At 41.6% G+C, this 18,498-nt stretch overlaps 1 protein-coding gene across 1 annotated transcript in view; it reads right to left on the bottom strand.

Annotated features, from left to right (window-relative positions):
• Positions 1-18,498, bottom strand: part of dab2.S (Dab, mitogen-responsive phosphoprotein, homolog 2 S homeolog) — a 91,459-nt gene that overhangs the window by 47,318 nt on the left and 25,643 nt on the right. The window contains 1 exon segment of the mRNA NM_001089785.1: positions 2,630-2,821. Within this exon segment, the coding sequence (NP_001083254.1) occupies positions 2,630-2,720 (91 nt within the window). The 5' untranslated portion in view covers positions 2,721-2,821.

Genomic DNA, 18,498 nt, shown 5'->3' with positions numbered 1-18,498 from the left:
TTTCTGACAAACGAAATCTGATTACTTTCCAGACAACACCGCGACGTACCCCAAATACGAATTAGCCCCGTGCTCAGAACTCATTATAGAATAACAAAGTAAGAAGTATACAAGAACGAGTAAAGAATAACATGACAAGACATAGAGATATGTGCTATATATCAGAATAATACCCTTATCAAGCATGAAATGTGAGCTGATTACACTTTTCTGAATTGACAGCTTTTATACTGCGCACGTATTTCAATAATTCATTTTCATAGCAGACGACTGATGATGATGATGAAGGCTCATACTATTTTCAACCCTGGGACAATTTAATACACAAGCTCCACTGAATAACATAAAGAGAAAGGTTGCCGGCTGGCTAGAAATACTGTATTTCATGGCTTTGGAGAACACAAAATCAATAATAGAAATAGCTTTATATAAAGTCATTCCTCCACTCAAATTATATGAAATCCACGCGTGGAAGATCTCGTTTAAAAACATAGGCTGGTCATGATCACATTGATTTCAATGCTGTCTGTTCATAGAGCTTTCCAGTAGATACAAGAAGAAGAAAGGTTATTTTACATCCTTTTTCAACCCATTCCCATCTGCAATTTTTAAAAGATAATGGGAATATCAATGAATGGCTGAAATGATTTCTCTTTCTTCTAAGGAATATTTTCAAAATACAATCATCATCAGTAGCGGATCAATGAGATGTGAGGCTCTTTTCACAAGGTCCCCCGCACTAGGCTACTTCCACTCCCAAAAGTTTAAAAATATACAAAAATTAAAATCAGGGTCATGGTGTACCTGGGGACACAAGAGCCCATGATCTAGTTTTTTTTTTTAATTCTAGTTTATATTTTCTTTTTCTTTAATATTTACTTTTTTCTGGGTCTGGTCGGAATGGTGCACAGAGAAACCGGATGGGAGAAGTTTAAGCAGCCAGACATGGCAAGGTATATGCGTGGGTTCAGCAGTGTGCCTTGCTATATCTGGCTGCCTAATATTGACTGGCGTCTTGCCAGTGATGTACCCTCAGGAATAGGGTTACCACCTGTCTGGTTTTGACCCGGACACTCGGACACCCTGTTTTTTTTGAAAACTATGATATCATAGCCCTGCCCCTGACATCACGACCTGCCAAGTCACTGCTCCGGCCCCATTACATCATGTTCCCACCCCCTGCCTGGAGTCAGATCGGTTAAAGGTATACACCCTATTCAGGAATTCCCCCCCCCCCAGAAATCATATGGAGGAGCCCATCGTGCACTGAAACCTTAAATCATGCATGCACATCTGCCACACAGGCAACAGGCAGTGGCGGAACTATCAGGGCCCCCCGGCAGCTCTCGCGCCACTGAAATGTGGGCCGTATGGAGTGGGGCCTGGCTGCGCGTACCGCAACGGGGCCTGCCCCCTCCAGTTACGTTACTGGCAACAGGCTCATAGATTCTTGGTTTACATCTCGGCTACAGAGGAAGCTGACCCCAGGGTCGGACTGGGGGGGCCCGGGGGGCCCACTGGGACTGCTGACCAGGGCCCTCCTCCAGCCCCCCATCCCCCTACTGTGATGCGTCTTTCCCTGCTCGGCGCGCATTCGCAAACGGTGCTCCCCTCGGCATCCATGCGCACATGGCGCTAATTTTATTTTAAAGAAACGAGCACCGGGAGAGGGGGTCTGGCTCGGTGGGGGCCCATGAGGGTTGGAGCCCACCGGGTTTTTCCCCGGTGTCCCGCCGGGCCAGTCCGACACTGGCTGACCCCACAGTCCGGGCCTCCCTGTTCTTCTAGTCTGCTACCTCCACTGCTTCTTACCTTGTGTGGCTGCCTAATCTTCTCCCAGCTGGTACTGACCATGCACCCATCCTGACCAGACCCATACTAACAGTGCAGATAAAAGTAATTTTTTTTAAAGAAAAATAATAATTGAAAAGCTAGATGGGCCCCTAATTACTCTGGGGCCCTAGGCTATAACATTGCCCCTGATAGGATTGACATCTTTTAGTTCCTGGAAACTGGAAACTGGGCAGGGGGTGGGGCAGATGACATTGGGAGCAGGTTAGTGATGTCGGGGGGCTGGCGTGTGACATGAGGGGGCAGGCCGGTGACGTTGGGGAGTGGGGCTGATGACGGGGCTCATGTGAATAACTCCAATGTCCTGTCCAGATTTCCTAATTTGGAAATCCAGACAGGCACTTTTCACCCGAACAGCCTTTCCAAAAACCACGATGAAATCCAGACAGGTGGCAACACTAGTCCCTTACCATGTGTCATTCAAGATGCCACCTAAATTCTGGTTCCCCTTTCTCATCATGTTTTTATTAATACCCCTTTACATACTCACATTCAAGACTTTGCCTCCCCTTCTCTCTTATATAACACTTCTTTAGAGAGGCGTATCACTATTAGCATTACATTCCTATACACCATAAACTGTATGTCACCTGCAATGCACAATGCCGAATTTCCCACTTTGCCAACTCTTGATCTTGACTATTTTATACCTTGTGTTTCATGTCACCTTTTCCTTTAAGAATGTAAACTCAAAGCATGACTCTCATTATCTTCTAAAAGTAGGAATAAAAGCTTTGGATGCCACAGTTACTCAAATGAAGCCAATTATTTTTGGTACCTTTTTTCTTCTCCTTCTTGGATGGTGGCTTTGCCGTGGGTGGTGTTACTTCAGGGGCGGTGCTGCTGCTGGTTTCTACATCAGTAGACATGACTGGAGGCCGGCCTCACAATGTCACGATCATTAAATAAGAGTCAAGCTTTAGAGATGACAGGGGAACACCAAATGCTCAGCAGAAGTTCATGTTCACGCCTACAAAACGACAAAGGAGAAATAACACGCAGAACTCTTTATCCATGAACAGCAAATGACCAGGGAATGATTATGAAACAGGAGGAGCATAACTTTGTCTCATCTCTTATTCGCTGACATTTGTTTCCCCATAGTCATTATGAAATATATAAACTCATTAATCTCACAGGCATTTCATTTAGCATGAAAAACAAAATACATGGTGGGCAACAAGGTTGCCACTTCAGACATTATTTAGGGCAGTCTACAGGTAGAAACCCACCAGTTTGGTGAAAGTAACATAAGTTGTCCAGCTTTCACTAGCAGCCAGTCTTTCTCCCTTAAGGACCTTTAAGGATAGGATTATATGTAAATATATTTAAAGGAGAACTACACCCTAAAATGAATATGGCTAAAAATGCCATATGTTATATACTGAACTTATTGCACCAGCTTAAAGTTTCAGCATCTCAATAGCAGCAATGGACTTCAAACTTGTCACAGGGGGTCACCATCTTGGAAAGTGTCTGTGACACTCACATGCTCAGTGGGCTCTGAGCAGCTGTTGAGAAGCTAAGCTTAGGGCTCGTCACTAATTATCCAGCAGAAAATGAGCTTCCCCTGTAATATAAGCTGATGCTACAGGGCTGATTATTAAATTCTGATGCTAATTGCACTGGTATTTGTGCTGCCATGTAGTAATTATCTGTATTAATTACTAATCAGCCTTATATTGTGACATTTCTATTCTATGTGTACTGTATATTGTGAGTGGGTCCCTAAGCTCAGTAAGTGACAGCAGCACAGAGCATGTGCAGTGAATCAGCAGAAAAGAAGATGGGGAGCTACTGGGGCATCTTTGGAGACACAGATCTTTACTGCTAAAGGGCTGTGGTTGCCTTGGGCTGGTACAGAAGCACAAAACATAATGTACAACATTTCTAGCTACTTCTTTAGTTAAGCTTTACTTCTCCTTTAATGTGACAATAAACCCTAAGACTGGCGCGCAAGAGCTAAGCAATTGAATTGTTGCTTACTTTAGGTGCCATTTATCTCCTGCCATTTTCTCCACCTCATATTTCCTAACTCTCAAATATCTATTTTTCTTTCAAAAATAGTCCTGCTAAATTCACTCTGCTTCCCGGCTCTGTGCTAGCTCCCTATTCAATTCTGCATTCAGCTCATCATTCTTTTTCTGTCCTTCAAAGCCCTTCACTCACATTCACCTGGGTAGAGCGGAGATCTCTTCTCCCTGAGGCTGAAGTCTCTGCTACCTCTGCAGCCCTTTCTATCCTTTCCCTGTCATTTGGATTTTGTATCACTGTTATGCTGACAGCTTTACTGCACATAACGAGGAACCACTTTTCTCTTTATATATCACATGCAGATGAATAAACGGCGAGGACAATGATGTTTTTTCTATATACTTAGACTACACCGTAAAAGTGTATTATTAACATTCATGCTAGGCCTAACATTTGGTTTAGAAGACACCTAATAGGCCCATCATTATTTCTTAGCTTCAGGCCCAAGAGGCCATGAATCCACAGCTGACTTTTAGCAGGAGACACATTTTTTTAATATTCTAAGCAGGTCCTACGGTACTAATAAATCAGACAGCAAAACGCTCCCTGCATTCTAGTAAATATGGATTCTGCCTCAAACGCTCTTGCAAAGTGATTTTTATGTAGCTCTGTGCAGGGAAATGATGTTTATTGTCAATTTGCTACATCACCAAGTGCAAATTAAAAGGCTTCAGCGTCGCTGCTAAAAAAAGAAGCACCAAATGTCTTCTTGGCATTTGTTATTTTGGGACAAAAACATGCAGCATTTGGTGTTTTTTCTTGTATTACCACGTCAACAAAATAGGTTTAATAAATTCCGGTAATTATTATCCAATACATCTGGAAAACCACATGTTCCTTACTCAGTAATTGCGCTTACAGGAACTGAGGGCTGAAAGTCTCAGCTGCCAATATGATGCAAGAGGCATTTTGCAACACTCAGAAGCACACGCTCACTGCCGCTCTAAATTCCCTAGAAAGTTAGTTAGGAAATCACTTCACGGAGTTCACTGGCAGGTATGACAAGTCGAGGAATGGTTCAATAACCACTAACAGCAAACAGTACAGAGAACCAGTTGCAGGGACAACCAACAGTGAGAACAAGTGTTGGTGGAATTTCCATGCTTCGCTGCCGGCGAATAAATTTGCGAAACTCTGGTGAAAATTTGCCGGCATCAAAAAAATTTGGACGTGCGTCTGAAAAGTCGCACTATTCGAAAGCTCATTGACTTTAACGCGTAGTCAAAATTGATGCTGTCGTCAAAATTGACACGGGTGTCAATTTACAAGTTTCACTAATTTTTCAGGAATTTTTCGGGAAGCAAAATGGGAGAAATCCGCCCATCACTAGTGAGAACCAGTTGCAGGGACATCCCTAAGCCTTATCATACCTCCCAACATTTTTAAAATAGAAAGAGGGACAAAAAGTTTTGCCGTGGCCATGTTATGGCCACACTGGGTTATGGCCACATTGCATTGATATGGTCCGTGCCTTGTAGGATTTTCAGACCCTCCTGATATCTTCCTGAGCTCCACCCATTTGTTGGAAAGGCCACCAGTAAGGTCCCATAAAAGGACAGAGAAGCTGCTATTGGGTCATAATTGGCAGCTTAAATATGTCCGTGTATAGGCAGCTTTAGTTTTGCTGCCTATAGGCACAAGGGAACTCTATGACCTTTCCAAGTTCAGAAGAAAGTTCAATTAAAATAAAAATCTAGATCCTGTATCAATAAATCTACAAATGTACCCTCGAGGCTGGCCAGTCCATCCGAGGGGGCTGAGTCCGGGAACCACACGAGGCCTGAGAACAGAACCGCTTCCCTACATACTATTCAATTACACAGAAAATCTTCTCCCTGTTCATGCAGTGCCATGAAATTGGGTTTCTTCGTGTGAATTGTTACCTCTAGGGAAAATCAATAATAATGACATGCCATAAAACTGTGTCGTGTCATATTATGGCACACAATCTCTTGGTCCTGTATGAGTGAGTATTACCGTTATCGGCTTGGCTTCCTCAGATCATTAAACGAACAGCACCTGGCACCATAGAGTTTATGGTTTTGGGGTAACTCTCTGGTCTGTGCTACAACAAGAGTTGTCCAGCAGCTCAAACATCAAAGAGCCCCAGTATAACAGTTTAAGCCCTATTCCAAAAGCTTGTTTAAGTCTATGCTACTGTTTCAATTGCATGCAAGTAATACAATATCAACGTACGGTACTATAGCCTGGCAGTGTGTATATTACTTCATCATGTGCCATCTGTCTAGAATTTGTGTTGATGTAAGAACGGCTAATAAAGGAAGAAGTGATTTCACTACACTTATTTTAGAAACAGAGGACAATAAAGAATTTCTGTTTATGAACACACACGTCTATCCCCCAGAGTCATTTACGACACTGGTTCCCAATCGTTATTTCACCGAGACCTTGCGTGACTATCATATTTAACAACCAGGCCTCCCACAAGCAAAACATTAGTACTGATATTACAATTATCCATACCAATGGCTACAAAAATGCTTTCTTCATAGAGGTCATAGCAAAAACAATTACCATAGCATTTGTTTTATGCAGAACTGCATAGAATGATTATTATGCTGAGTAACAAGACCAGTCAAGCCTGGCATATTAGACTGGTCAGTCTCATATATAATGGGTTACAGTTATACAGTACAATATATACATATACCGTATATACTCGAGTATAAGCCGACCCGAGTATAAGCCGAGGTACCTAATTTTACCTATGAAAACTGGGAAAACTTATTGACTCGAGTATAAGCCTAGACACAACTATAACCCTGTCTCCCAGAAGCGCACATTCCACCAAAGTGACCCCCCCAGCGATCAACCGGACAAAGTTGATGGTGACAGAGAATTGCCAAACGGATTACTGTGTGCATTGTCCCACTGTCCCACTACCATGTGCAGAGGGTGCTGTGTGATATTGCAGTCACTGTTAATCTTTCATATAACCAACAGAGGGCGCTGTGTGATATTGCAGTCACTGTTATTCTTTCATATAACCAACAGAGGGTGCTGTGTGATATTGCAGTCACTGTTATTCTTTCATATAACCAACAGAGGGTGCTGTGTGATATTGCAGTCACTGTTATTCTTTCATATAACCAACAGAGGTTGCACTGTTATTCTTTCATATAACCAACAGAGGGCGCTGTGTGATATTGCAGTCCCTGTTAATCTTTCATATAATCAAAAGAGGGTGCTGTGTGATATTGCAGTCACTGTTAATCTTTCGTATAACCAACAGAGAGCACTGTTATTCTTTCATATAACCAACAGAGGTTGCACTGTTATTCTTTCATATAACCAACAGAGGGCGCTGTGTGATATTGCAGTCACTGTTATTCTTTCATACAACCAACAGATGGCGCTGTGTGATATTGCAGTCACTGTTAATCTTTCATATAACCAACAGATGGCGCTGTGATATTGCAGTCACTGTTATTCTTTCATATAACCAACAGAGAGCGCACTGTTATTCTTTCATATAACCAACAGAGGGCGCTGTGTGATATTGCAGTCTCTGCAACTGTTGGTATAGGAATGATTAAAAGTGACTGCAATCTCAGCTACTGCCCGCTGCCAAGGTAGACTTTTTCAGCACATTGTGGATGCTGAAAAACTCGGCTTATACTCGAGTATATACGGTATTTCTTTTTACAATTGATCCATAAGAAAGCACACATATATTGTATATAAAATCAGGCTGTAGAAGACATATTTAGCCTTTTATGTCATTTATAGTGTCAGACTTACATAGTTACATAGCTACTTTGGGTTGAAAAAAAATACCAAATCCAAGAAGTTCTACCCCTCACAATGATCTGCAAGTGTGTATATATTTATATATTTATAGTGAAATATGTATTGCACTAAGCACCGATTATAGTTACATACATACTGTAGTTACATAGTTACACAGTTACATAGTTACATAGTTGGATCGGGTTGAAAAAAGTCCATCTAGTTCAACCCCTTCAAATGAAACCCAACATCCATACACACACACACTGGCCCCACCATACACTTACATAAACTATATATACCCATACACATCTAAATTCTATAGTTAGTATAGGTATGGGTATATATAGTTTATGTGAGTGTATGAAGGGGTCAGTGTGTGTGTGTGTATGGATGTTGGGTTTCATTTGAAGGGGTTGAAGTGGATGGACTTTGGTCTTTTTTTTTATTACTGTTGACTTCACAAAGCACCATTTATAAGGATTTAAATTTCAGGATATTCATGGATATATATATATATATATATATTTGCAAAAAGAAGCGACACCCACAGGGATCTTCGTCAGGAGATTACAAACAAACTTTTTTGATCGAAACGTTGAGTGGAATAAATACACAACTTACCTGCATTGAAAACATCCTTGTGAGTGTCGCTTCTTTTCGCAAATATTTAACTTCTTTGGCTGGCACCCAGGTTTCTACTAAGTTAACGGAGTGCACCTTTGGATTTTGTATATATATATATATATATATATATATATATATATATATATATATATATATATATATATATATATATATATATATGTATACACATAGATGCACAACTATGAATAATGCATATTATGCTCATCCCAGATGTCATAGAAGCCCTTCTAAATGCTAAAGGGAATCAGAAGAACCCGGAACTAGGGGTTGGCATAGTAGGCACTTTCCTAGGGTGCAAAGTTATGGGCCCCAGACACGTACCTACTCTGCCTCCTTCCCTTAGTCTGATTGTGGATTGTGAACCGCACACAAGCGCCTATTCCCTGGCCCGACACTGGGAATCGGCCAACACAACATCACCTGGAAATATTACAGCTTGTCTGAACAACTTCATCATAATCATCATCAATGACATAATCTGGTGCTCAACCGTCTTGTTAATTGGAACATCTCAGAAGAAGTACAGCTCTTCCCTGAAGCATGGTTGGGTTTGCAATCTCACTACAACTTCCAAGACAGGGCTCCTCATATATAATGAAAAGTACAGGCCACATTTAGTTAGAGATGATGTCTCATATGATGCATACAATTAAATACAACAGTTAGTTAAATTGCATGCTTTTAAAGGTGTGTCAAAGTAAGTAAGTATCATTCTACATTACAATTTGTGGACATCCATTAATTTTTTTATTAAGGGTGCAATAGACTTATTTATATGACATCATCATTTTATGATACACTAGCCCTCTAGCATATGCCATGACAATTTATGGACTATAAATGGGATCCTTGCCCTGCTGTGTCATGGGAGTTTTATTGCTATAAGTCTTGTAGAGCTAGGGGATTGTTGTAGAAGGAATCAATGTGCCACCAGTCTAAAGGTCCAGTTATATCCAATCCAACCCTGACTTGATACATTGCTGTTTACAGCAGCATCACCACTTATAGTCACACAGTGCATGTGTTAAAACTGTTGTAAGTTCTAATAAATTTGATTTCAGAAACACGACAAGATCGATGCCTTACCTTAATGGAAGCCTTTCAGTATGTGCAGACCCTCAGCAACAGACACTTCTCTTACTGAGCAAAGGTATTTTCGTGGGTAAAGGTTAGAGGCAAGTTAGTTAATATGTTAGTTTGTACAGAAATAACAGCTGTTTAATGAAAAACCATTGCAGAGGAATAGGTGGCAAGGCATTCCCAGAAAAGCGTCGGATAACTTCACAAACAGCTCATGAATGAACCCAATGTGCACACTGCAAACATCCGACACAAATCAACATTTTTTTTTACAACACAGCATTTTCCCCCAAACTATGGCATCGATAGCCGCATTGATTTTGGTCTCAACTTTGGACAATACACAAGATCATCAATAGCAGCATCAGTACCCACCATTCACTTGGGGCAAGTCACTTGGGGAAATAAATGCAAATTGCTACAGGATCCATGAAATTAGTACAAAGTCTAAACTATTTAAACTGATAGTACAGGTATGGGATCCGTTATCCGGAAACCCATTATCCAGAAAGCTCTGAATTACAGAATGTTTAAGACTCCATTTCATTCAAATAATCCAAATTTTTATAAATGATTTTCTTTTTCTCTGTAATAATAAAACAGTAGCTTGTACTTGATCCCAACTAAGGTATAATTAATCTTTATTGGAAACAAAACCAGCCTATTGGGTTTATTTAATGTTTAAATTATTTTCTAGTAGACTAAGGGCAGAGACACATGCTCAAATTTAGTCGCCCAACGATAAATCACCTCTTCTTCGGGCCTTCTAGAATCTAAATCGCCTCACAAGAAAACTTCGGGCAACTTCGGAAAGCGAAACTCGCCGATTGCCATGCTAGAATGTAAATCGCCGGCGGGAGGCAATTCGGGGAGATAAGTTGCCCCGAATAAGAGGAGATTTGTTGCTGGGCGACTAATTTCCCGAATCTGAGCGTGTCGCTGCCCTTAAGGTATAAAGATCCAAATTACGGGAAGATAAGTTATCAAGAAAACCCATGGTCCTGAGCATTCTGGATAACAGGTCCCATGCCTGTATATAAATATGTTTTCAATATAGTTTTTTAGGCAAAAACAGTAACGTAACTACACGGCGTGTGGCCTGGGTGCAGGACGTGTCCCCCTACCCCTCCAGAAGATCAGGCCCAGGGGCGTAACTATAGAGGAAGCAGACCCTGCAGTTGCAGGGGGGCCCAGGAGTGTAGGGGGCCCAGTGAGACCCTAATTAATTAGCAATTTTAATATATCTTGGTAAAATAGGCCAACTTATAAATATTTTGGGGCCCTAAATTGAATTTGCTATGGGGCCCAGAAACAACTAGTTATGCCACTGATCAGGCCGCTCCCCAGGACCAATAATTCCGGTAGATTTGTGCGTGCGAACCACGAGCAGGCCCCAAGGGGGTGCGGGCCCTGGTACAATCACACCCCCGGTAGTCCTGCCACTGGACAAAAATGAAATCTATTAAGGCTGGAGTGTAAAGTAATAACCAGAATAGAGCTTTCTCCTTTGCATTTCTCTTAGTCAGTGACTGGAAGAGGAGCCACATGGGACATAACTGTTCATTTCGTTTGCTTTTGATCCTGATCTGCCTCGTGACTGTCTTCATTCCACATTATCAAAGGCTTCACATGATAATGATCTGATTCCACAAGTTTTAGAAATATGATTTTACCATCCCATAAACAAAGAGAAAAACATTAAAAAAAAATACTAATAGCAAATTCTGAATGAAAATGATCTTTGGACGTCATTCACACCCACACTGCTATCAATATCTGCTACTTTAACAAAGCCACTTCTCATTGCCTCCTAGAGAGCAAAAACACTTTGCATTGCAATATGCCAGAAGCCTTGTCTATTCATCCCCACTGTCTATTGTAAGGGAAATCAACATCAAAATGATTTACTGTTAACAGCTCGTTACGCCGCTGCTGCCCCAGTGAAGCTTACACTCTAAACTCACATTTACACAAAGTAGTGAACTAACAACTAACCTGCCTGTATGTTCGGAGTGTAGAGTTAGGATTGCCATCTGTCCGATTTTGACCTGGACAGCCTGGTTTTTTGAAGGGCTGCCCGTGTCAAAACTGCCAGTCCAGTTTTCCAAATTAGGATTCCCTATGATTGATGCGGCAACCGGCCAATCGCCATGTCATGTCCCCGCCCCTGATGTCACAATCTGCCTCCGCAGCATCCTGCCCCAATTGTGTCACAGCCCTGCCCCGTGCCTGGATTCAACCAGGCCAAAAGGTGGCAACCCTATATGGAATGAAACCAAGTTACCTTAAAGGGATACTGTCATGGGAAAAAATTTTTTTTCCAAAATGAATCAGTTAATAGTGGTGCTCCAGCAGAATTCTGCACTGAAATCCATTTCTCAAAAGAACAAACAGATTTTTTTATATTCAATTTTGAAATCTGACATGAGGCTAGACATATTGTCAATTTCCCAGCTGCCCCAAGTCATGTGACTTGTGCTCTGATAAACTTCAATCACTCTTTACTGCTGTACTGCAAGTTAGAGTGATATCACCCCTCCCTCCCCCCCCCCAGCAGCCAAACAAAAGAACAATGGGAAGGTAACCAGATAGCAGCTCCCTAACACAAGATAACAGCTGCCTGGTAGATCTAAGAACAACACTCAATAGTAAAAACCCATGTCCCACTGAGACACATTCAGTTACATTGAGAAGGAAAAACAGCAGCCTGCCAGAAAGCATTTCTCTCCTAAAGTGCAGGCAAAAGTCACATGACCAGAGGCAGCTGGGAAATTGACAAAATGTCTAGCCCCATGTCATATTTCAAAATTGAATATAAAAAAATTTCTGCTGAAGTAGCACTATTAACTGATTCATTTTGAAAAAAAATTTTTTCCCATGACAGTATCCCTTTAAGAAAAAGTGGAGAACATTCTTGCAGATAATGACCTGGTTAGAATCAAACCCAGGGCCCCAGAATTACAAGGCAGCAGAGCTAAACATTGCAGTAAGTGAATTGTGTGCACAGTAGCCTAAATTTCTTGTAATGGACCACCGGAGATAAGTCGACGGAAGCACAGGAGGAAATGACTGGATTTAAACAGCCAGGACATGGGGAAAAAATAAATAATCCTTATACGCATACAAGGAAAGATTGTCACAAGTGTAGAAGTCCATATTAACCAATCAAGGAGGCTTTACTGGACATCTGATTTTTTACTATGGGATACTTGGCCTCTAGTTGTTTGAAGATGATCTAATGATGGCCCAGCTCGCTTCTGATTTGCTCTTTTAGTTTTAATAATAGTGTTAATTATTACCGTAATTGCTTTACAAACGAAATCTGGTGTTTCATAAAGTGTAATAATACAAACAAAAAATGCTGCTGTAAATACTGGATCAATGGCTTTTTCTTACTGAATATCACAGTTTCCATCTAATTAGATCTAAGTATGGTCAAAACTGCACACTGAAATCAAAATGTCTGGAGAAGGCCAAAAACCTCGAGAGCTCATTTCCCTCTTACTGTTACAATTAGCTGAATGAATACACAAAGATTCATTTATGAACATAGCTGCTAAATTGCACCAGTTTACTAACTTGTAGTAGGCTGTTCACTGCAAAGCATGGGTTGCTATACTAGAGTGCAAGAGGATGATCTAGTGGGCCCAGACCCCAATGTGCCGTAGCCTAGGGGAAATTTCCTTCAGCCATTCCTTATTTTAAAATCAGACACTTCATTTAGTGAGGGTGGGTTCAAGATGTTGGGTTCTCTGGTAGTCCCTAGAGGGCCCAGCCCAACACTTTATGAACTTTATGTAGACTGGGGTGTCCTGGCCCCATCCCAGACGAGAGCTTCAGCTTCTCCAAAACCTCCCTCTTTTCAAACTTCCTTTTTTTTAGCAGGGAGGAGAGTGCTGGCGTCTGCAGATACTGATGGAAGGGATTTTTTTTGGAGAGAGCAGATCTGGGTCAGTGGGAGCTGTGGGGTCCAAGAAGGCCAAAACCCACTGAGTTTTTTCCTGGTTTCCCGCAAGCCCAGTCCAACCCTGAGTATATGAGTCCCATTATCTTATCAGTGCCATTATTAATGTTTCTAGTGAAGTGGAAGCCTGGACCATAGTGTGTGAATGTGACCTTAGGGCAGAGACATGCGCTCAGATGCGGGGAGATTAGTCACCCAGCGACAAATCTCGTCTTCTTCGTGGCGAATAATCTTCCCAAACTGCCTCCCACCTCCTACCAGGGATCCCCAACCTTTTGAACCCGGTGAGCAATATTCAGTAGTAAAAGGATTTGGAGAGCAACACAAGCATGAAAAATGTTCATGGGGTGCCAAAAAAGTGCTGTGATTGGTCATTTGGTAGCCTCTATGAGGATTGGCAACCTACACTGAGGCTCTGTTTGGCAATACACCTGGGTTTTTATACAACCATTCAAAAATATTCAAAAATAAGCTCCTGCTTTGAGGCCACTGAGAGCAACATCCAAGGGGTTGGGGAGCAACATGTTGCTCACGAGTTACTGGTTGGGGATCACTGTGCTAGAATGTAAATCACGGGCGGGATGACAATCGGTGTGCTTTGTTTTGCCTCACGAGGAAACTTCGGGAAACTTCAGAAAGCGAAAAGCTCCATGTGGCATCCCGCCGGATAGTTACTGTGTAACTATGGTACCAGTACTGATCCAGTAAACAAGTCAGCGCAGGCCAAGAGGGGCATATTCACAGGAGATGGAAGGGAAATGGAGATCTGAAAGTGCAGGAAGTACAAGTTGAAAGCAGACAAAATTCTGCCTTTCCGCATGATGAAGCAGCAGTTACACCTCAAATTTTCCAAAAAAACTCAACAGGCAAGTCAATGGAGTTCACGGTGTGCGTCACTGTTACAGTGAACTACAAATACACTCTTTATATATGGTTTACATTTCCTCTAAATAGGCATTAATTAGCGGCATAAGAACGATAAAAACAGCAAACCCAGCTGAGTGCTATCCTTATTCAGTAAGAGGGTAATGAAATAAAAGAGAATTTACACCAGTTCCAGTGACCCATAACAATTAGCAACAGAATCCAAAGTCGCTGTAGCGCACAAATCTGTTTTGGTGAATACACAAAGTGATTTTATTGGCTCATTGTAGACTTCAAAAACATGGCAACGTTTCGGGCCACACAGGGCCCTTTATCAAGGCTTGTGTGGCCCAAAACGTTGCTACAATGCTACTTTGGATTCTGTTGCAAACTGTTCTGGCCCTTAGCAGGGGGTCTTATATGCTGTTTAGCACCAGATACCTGAAAAGGTAGACAGAATAATAGGTGAGCAGTCTAACTTCTATGTGCCATAACAATTAGCAGGCAGCATTTGCTGCAGGCACGTCTACAAAAAATGAAGCTGGAAGTCAGCAGTGTAAGGTGGCCTGCCTCCCTCAAATGGGAGTGCAAGGTCGGCCCAAACCCGCCCGACCTGCGAGTAAACCCGTGGCTCCCGCGGGTATCGGACTGGCCTGCACATCACTACTATTCACCCAGTGTAGGACTGGCCCTGCGGGACACTGGAAAAAAAATGGTGGGCCCTGACTCTCATGGGCTCCCGCCGGACCAAACCCCCCCCCTCTCCCGATATTCGGGATTGTACAAAAAAAAAAATTCGGCTCCACGCAGCTCCGTCTGCGCATGCACACTGAGCGGCGCACTTTGTGCATGTACATGGCGTTCAAGAATGCGAGCAGAGTGGCGCAGAGTAGGAGGCCTGAGGGGGGCCCTGGACAGCAGTCCTGGTGGGCCCGGGCCCCCAGTCTGACCCTGTACTCACCTGTTTAAAAACAAGCATCTGGGTTGCTGTGGGCTACTAGACCTGTTGCAAATCTGCCAACATTGCCCCTCTATAGATAGATATCTGTCTGCACTGCCTGTATAACTGTTACCGACACTTCCAATAGTGCATCTGATCTCCATCCTCCTGGATCTCTAAGCCACTAAATCTTTGTCCTGCAAGGTGCAAATTGCAGTGCTGCAAGGGCTGAATGCAAGTTCTCTGGCAAGGACCGCAAGGCTTTCAATATTTTATTCCTGTGTTTATATAAAATTCCACCTTGTCTGTGCTTTAAAGACTAATGAAGAGAAATGTGAGATAAAAGTAGCAAATGTAAAAGTTATGTTAAAATAGTCATAAAATACACATAGATAGAATTATACATGAAATATACAGTTTCTTGATCTGTAGCAGCCTGCAGCCTTGTCCCTTCATATGGTCACAGAAAACCTAAATTACTTCTAATATCCTTATCATTTACAGTAGGGGGTACATTATCCCTTATAATACATGAGTGATACTCAGAGTTCCCAGTATAACTCAGCCTGCAGCCTTGTGCCTTTATATGGTCACAAAACAACCCCCCAGTGACTTCTAATATCCTTATCATTTACAGTAGGGGGTATATTATCCCTTATAATACATGAGTGATACTCAGAGTTCCCTGTATAACTCAGCCTGCAGCCTTGTGTCTTTATATGGTCACAGAATCCCTCAGTGACTTCTAATATCCTTATCATTTACAGTAGGGGGTACATTATCCCTTATAATACATGAGTGATACTCAGAGTTCCCTGTAAAACTCAGCCTGCACCCTTGTGCCTTTATATGGTCACAGAACCCCTCAGTGACTTCTAATATCCTTATCATTTACAGTAGGGGGTACATTATCCCTTTTAATACATGAGTGATACTCAGAGTTCCCTGTATAACTCAGCCTGCAGCCTTGTGCCTTTATATGGTCACAAAACAACCCCCCAGTGACTTCTAATATCCTTATCATTTACAGTAGGGGGTATATTATCCCTTATAATACATGAGTGATACTCAGAGTTCCCTGTATAACTCAGCCTGCAGCCTTGTGTCTTTATATGGTCACAGAATCCCTCAGTGACTTCTAATATCCTTATCATTTACAGTAGGGGGTACATTATCCCTTATAATACATGAGTGATACTCAGAGTTCCCTGTAAAACTCAGCCTGCACCCTTGTGTCTTTATATGGTCACAGAACAACCCCTCAGTGACTTCTAATATCCTTATCATTTACAGTAGGGGGTACATTATCCCTTATAATACACGAGTGATACTCAGAGTTCCCTGTATAACTCAGCCTGCAGCTTTGTGTTTTTATATGGTCACAGAATCCCTCAGTGACTTCTAATATCCTTATCATTTACAGTAGGGGGTACATTATCCCTTATAATACATGAGTGATACTCAGAGTTCCCTGTAAAACTCAGCCTGCAGCCTTGTGCCTTTATATGGTCACAGAACAACCCCTCAGTGACTTCTAATATCCTTATCATTTACAGTAGGGGGTACATTATCCCTTATAATACACGAGTGATACTCAGAGTTCCCTGTATAACTCAGCCTGCAGCCTTGTGCCTTTATATGGTCACAGAACCCCTCAGTGACTTCTAATATCCTTATCATTTACAGCAGGGGGTAATTTATCCCTTACACTGCAGCCAGTGAGTGACACTCAGCATTCCCTGACATAATATGAAATGTGGCCTTGAAACTTTTTTTTATGGATATGAAAGTCGTCTGTGAATTCTGCTATCCTTGTAACATTTCCCGCATAAATAAAGCTCTGTCTGCAAAACTCCCTGTGTAAATATATTTTACTGTCTATTTATAGAGTAATAAAACAAACTTTATACAAATATTTTCCGTTAAAGTAAACAGTAAAACAATGGCACCCGTTTTAGTCGCCCTTGGGATATTTATTTCCTTAAGCCTCTGCAGTAGCTATTTTTTTCCAAGAGTCTGATTCCACTAAGTGCTCCGAATAAAGATGATAAACTTGGCAGAGGAAAGATAGGCATATAAATGGAACTTGTCTTTAAAACACAATGCTGAAATATGGGAGCTACAGGGGCATCTTCCCTACTGATGTTAAATTGCAGCAGAAAAGAAGCTGAGGCAAAGGGGGGGGGGTTAATTGATTATTCATATTATATTACCTATATAGGCAAAAATATACATACAGATACCTGAAGTCTTGCTCATCTATCATGTGCTATGTGTAAGAATTTTTATAAATTGATATTTACATCTAATTAAGTATTTAAAGGGCAAGTCAACCCCATTCTTCCTGCTAAAAGAAAACATCATTCTAAGGGGTCCGTTTACTAAAGTGCGGTAAATCTGACTTTAAGTTTCCGCATGTTATCGCTGAGAATATTTTTACGCCAGAATATTCGCAGCGACTAAGTTTACTAAACAGCGATGCGCTCAGAAGTCATTGCGATCACTTGCGGTAACTACGTTAAGGAACCAGCTTACGTTAGCAGTAATTTTAGCGAGTTGCGAATTTTCTGGCGAAAAATTACGTTTTTGCGAATATTTATGCTATAAAATAGTCTTGTTTTATGGCGGTTATTATGGCAATTTTTACTGTGACATTTATGGCCAGAAATGCATCTTCAAAACTTATAAACTTTATTGACTGATGATTATACCATCCAACAACATCACCAGAGTAATACCAATCAAACATGTATGCATCATATAAACTCTTCTGCCAATAGAATCACAGGAAATGATACCAGTCAATCTCTTTGCTTCATAGAAATGCACAGTTTAATGTAGCCAATCCCAATGAAACCAAAAAGTGTAGAGGCTGACGAATCCTTGGACTGTGATGCCACTGCCAATAATACGACTCTGAGCTGAAACTGCTGCTGTTGCACCAGATAGAAGCAGAAGCCAAAACATCCTGTCAGCAATAGCTACAGATCTCTCTCCTGTCAGCAAAGAATGATGGGTAAAAAAAAAACATTATTATGGGATATTTCCTGCCCCTTGAGAATTTTCTGGCAGAAAAAATACTTTTACGCCACTTCATATGTGGCGGTAAAAGTTTGCGAATATTCTGGCGTTAATTTTGTCTTTAGCACATTTCGCTGTTTAGTAAACCATGCGTTAATGTGTACGTAGCGTTATTTTCAGCAAATGCGATAACTGGCGAACAATTATTCTTGCGCAAGAAAATTCGCAAATTTATATTTACCGCAGGTTAGTAAACTGGCGATAACATATTTGGCGAAAATTCTGTCTATATATTGTGCGAATATTTTTAACGCACTTTAGTAAACGGACCCCTAAGCAACTTTCC

The sequence above is a fragment of the Xenopus laevis genome, chromosome 1S (assembly GCF_017654675.1).
Source record: "Xenopus laevis strain J_2021 chromosome 1S, Xenopus_laevis_v10.1, whole genome shotgun sequence".
Classification (NCBI taxonomy): Eukaryota; Metazoa; Chordata; class Amphibia; order Anura; family Pipidae; genus Xenopus; species Xenopus laevis.
This window is presented reverse-complemented; position numbering and strand designations above follow the sequence as displayed.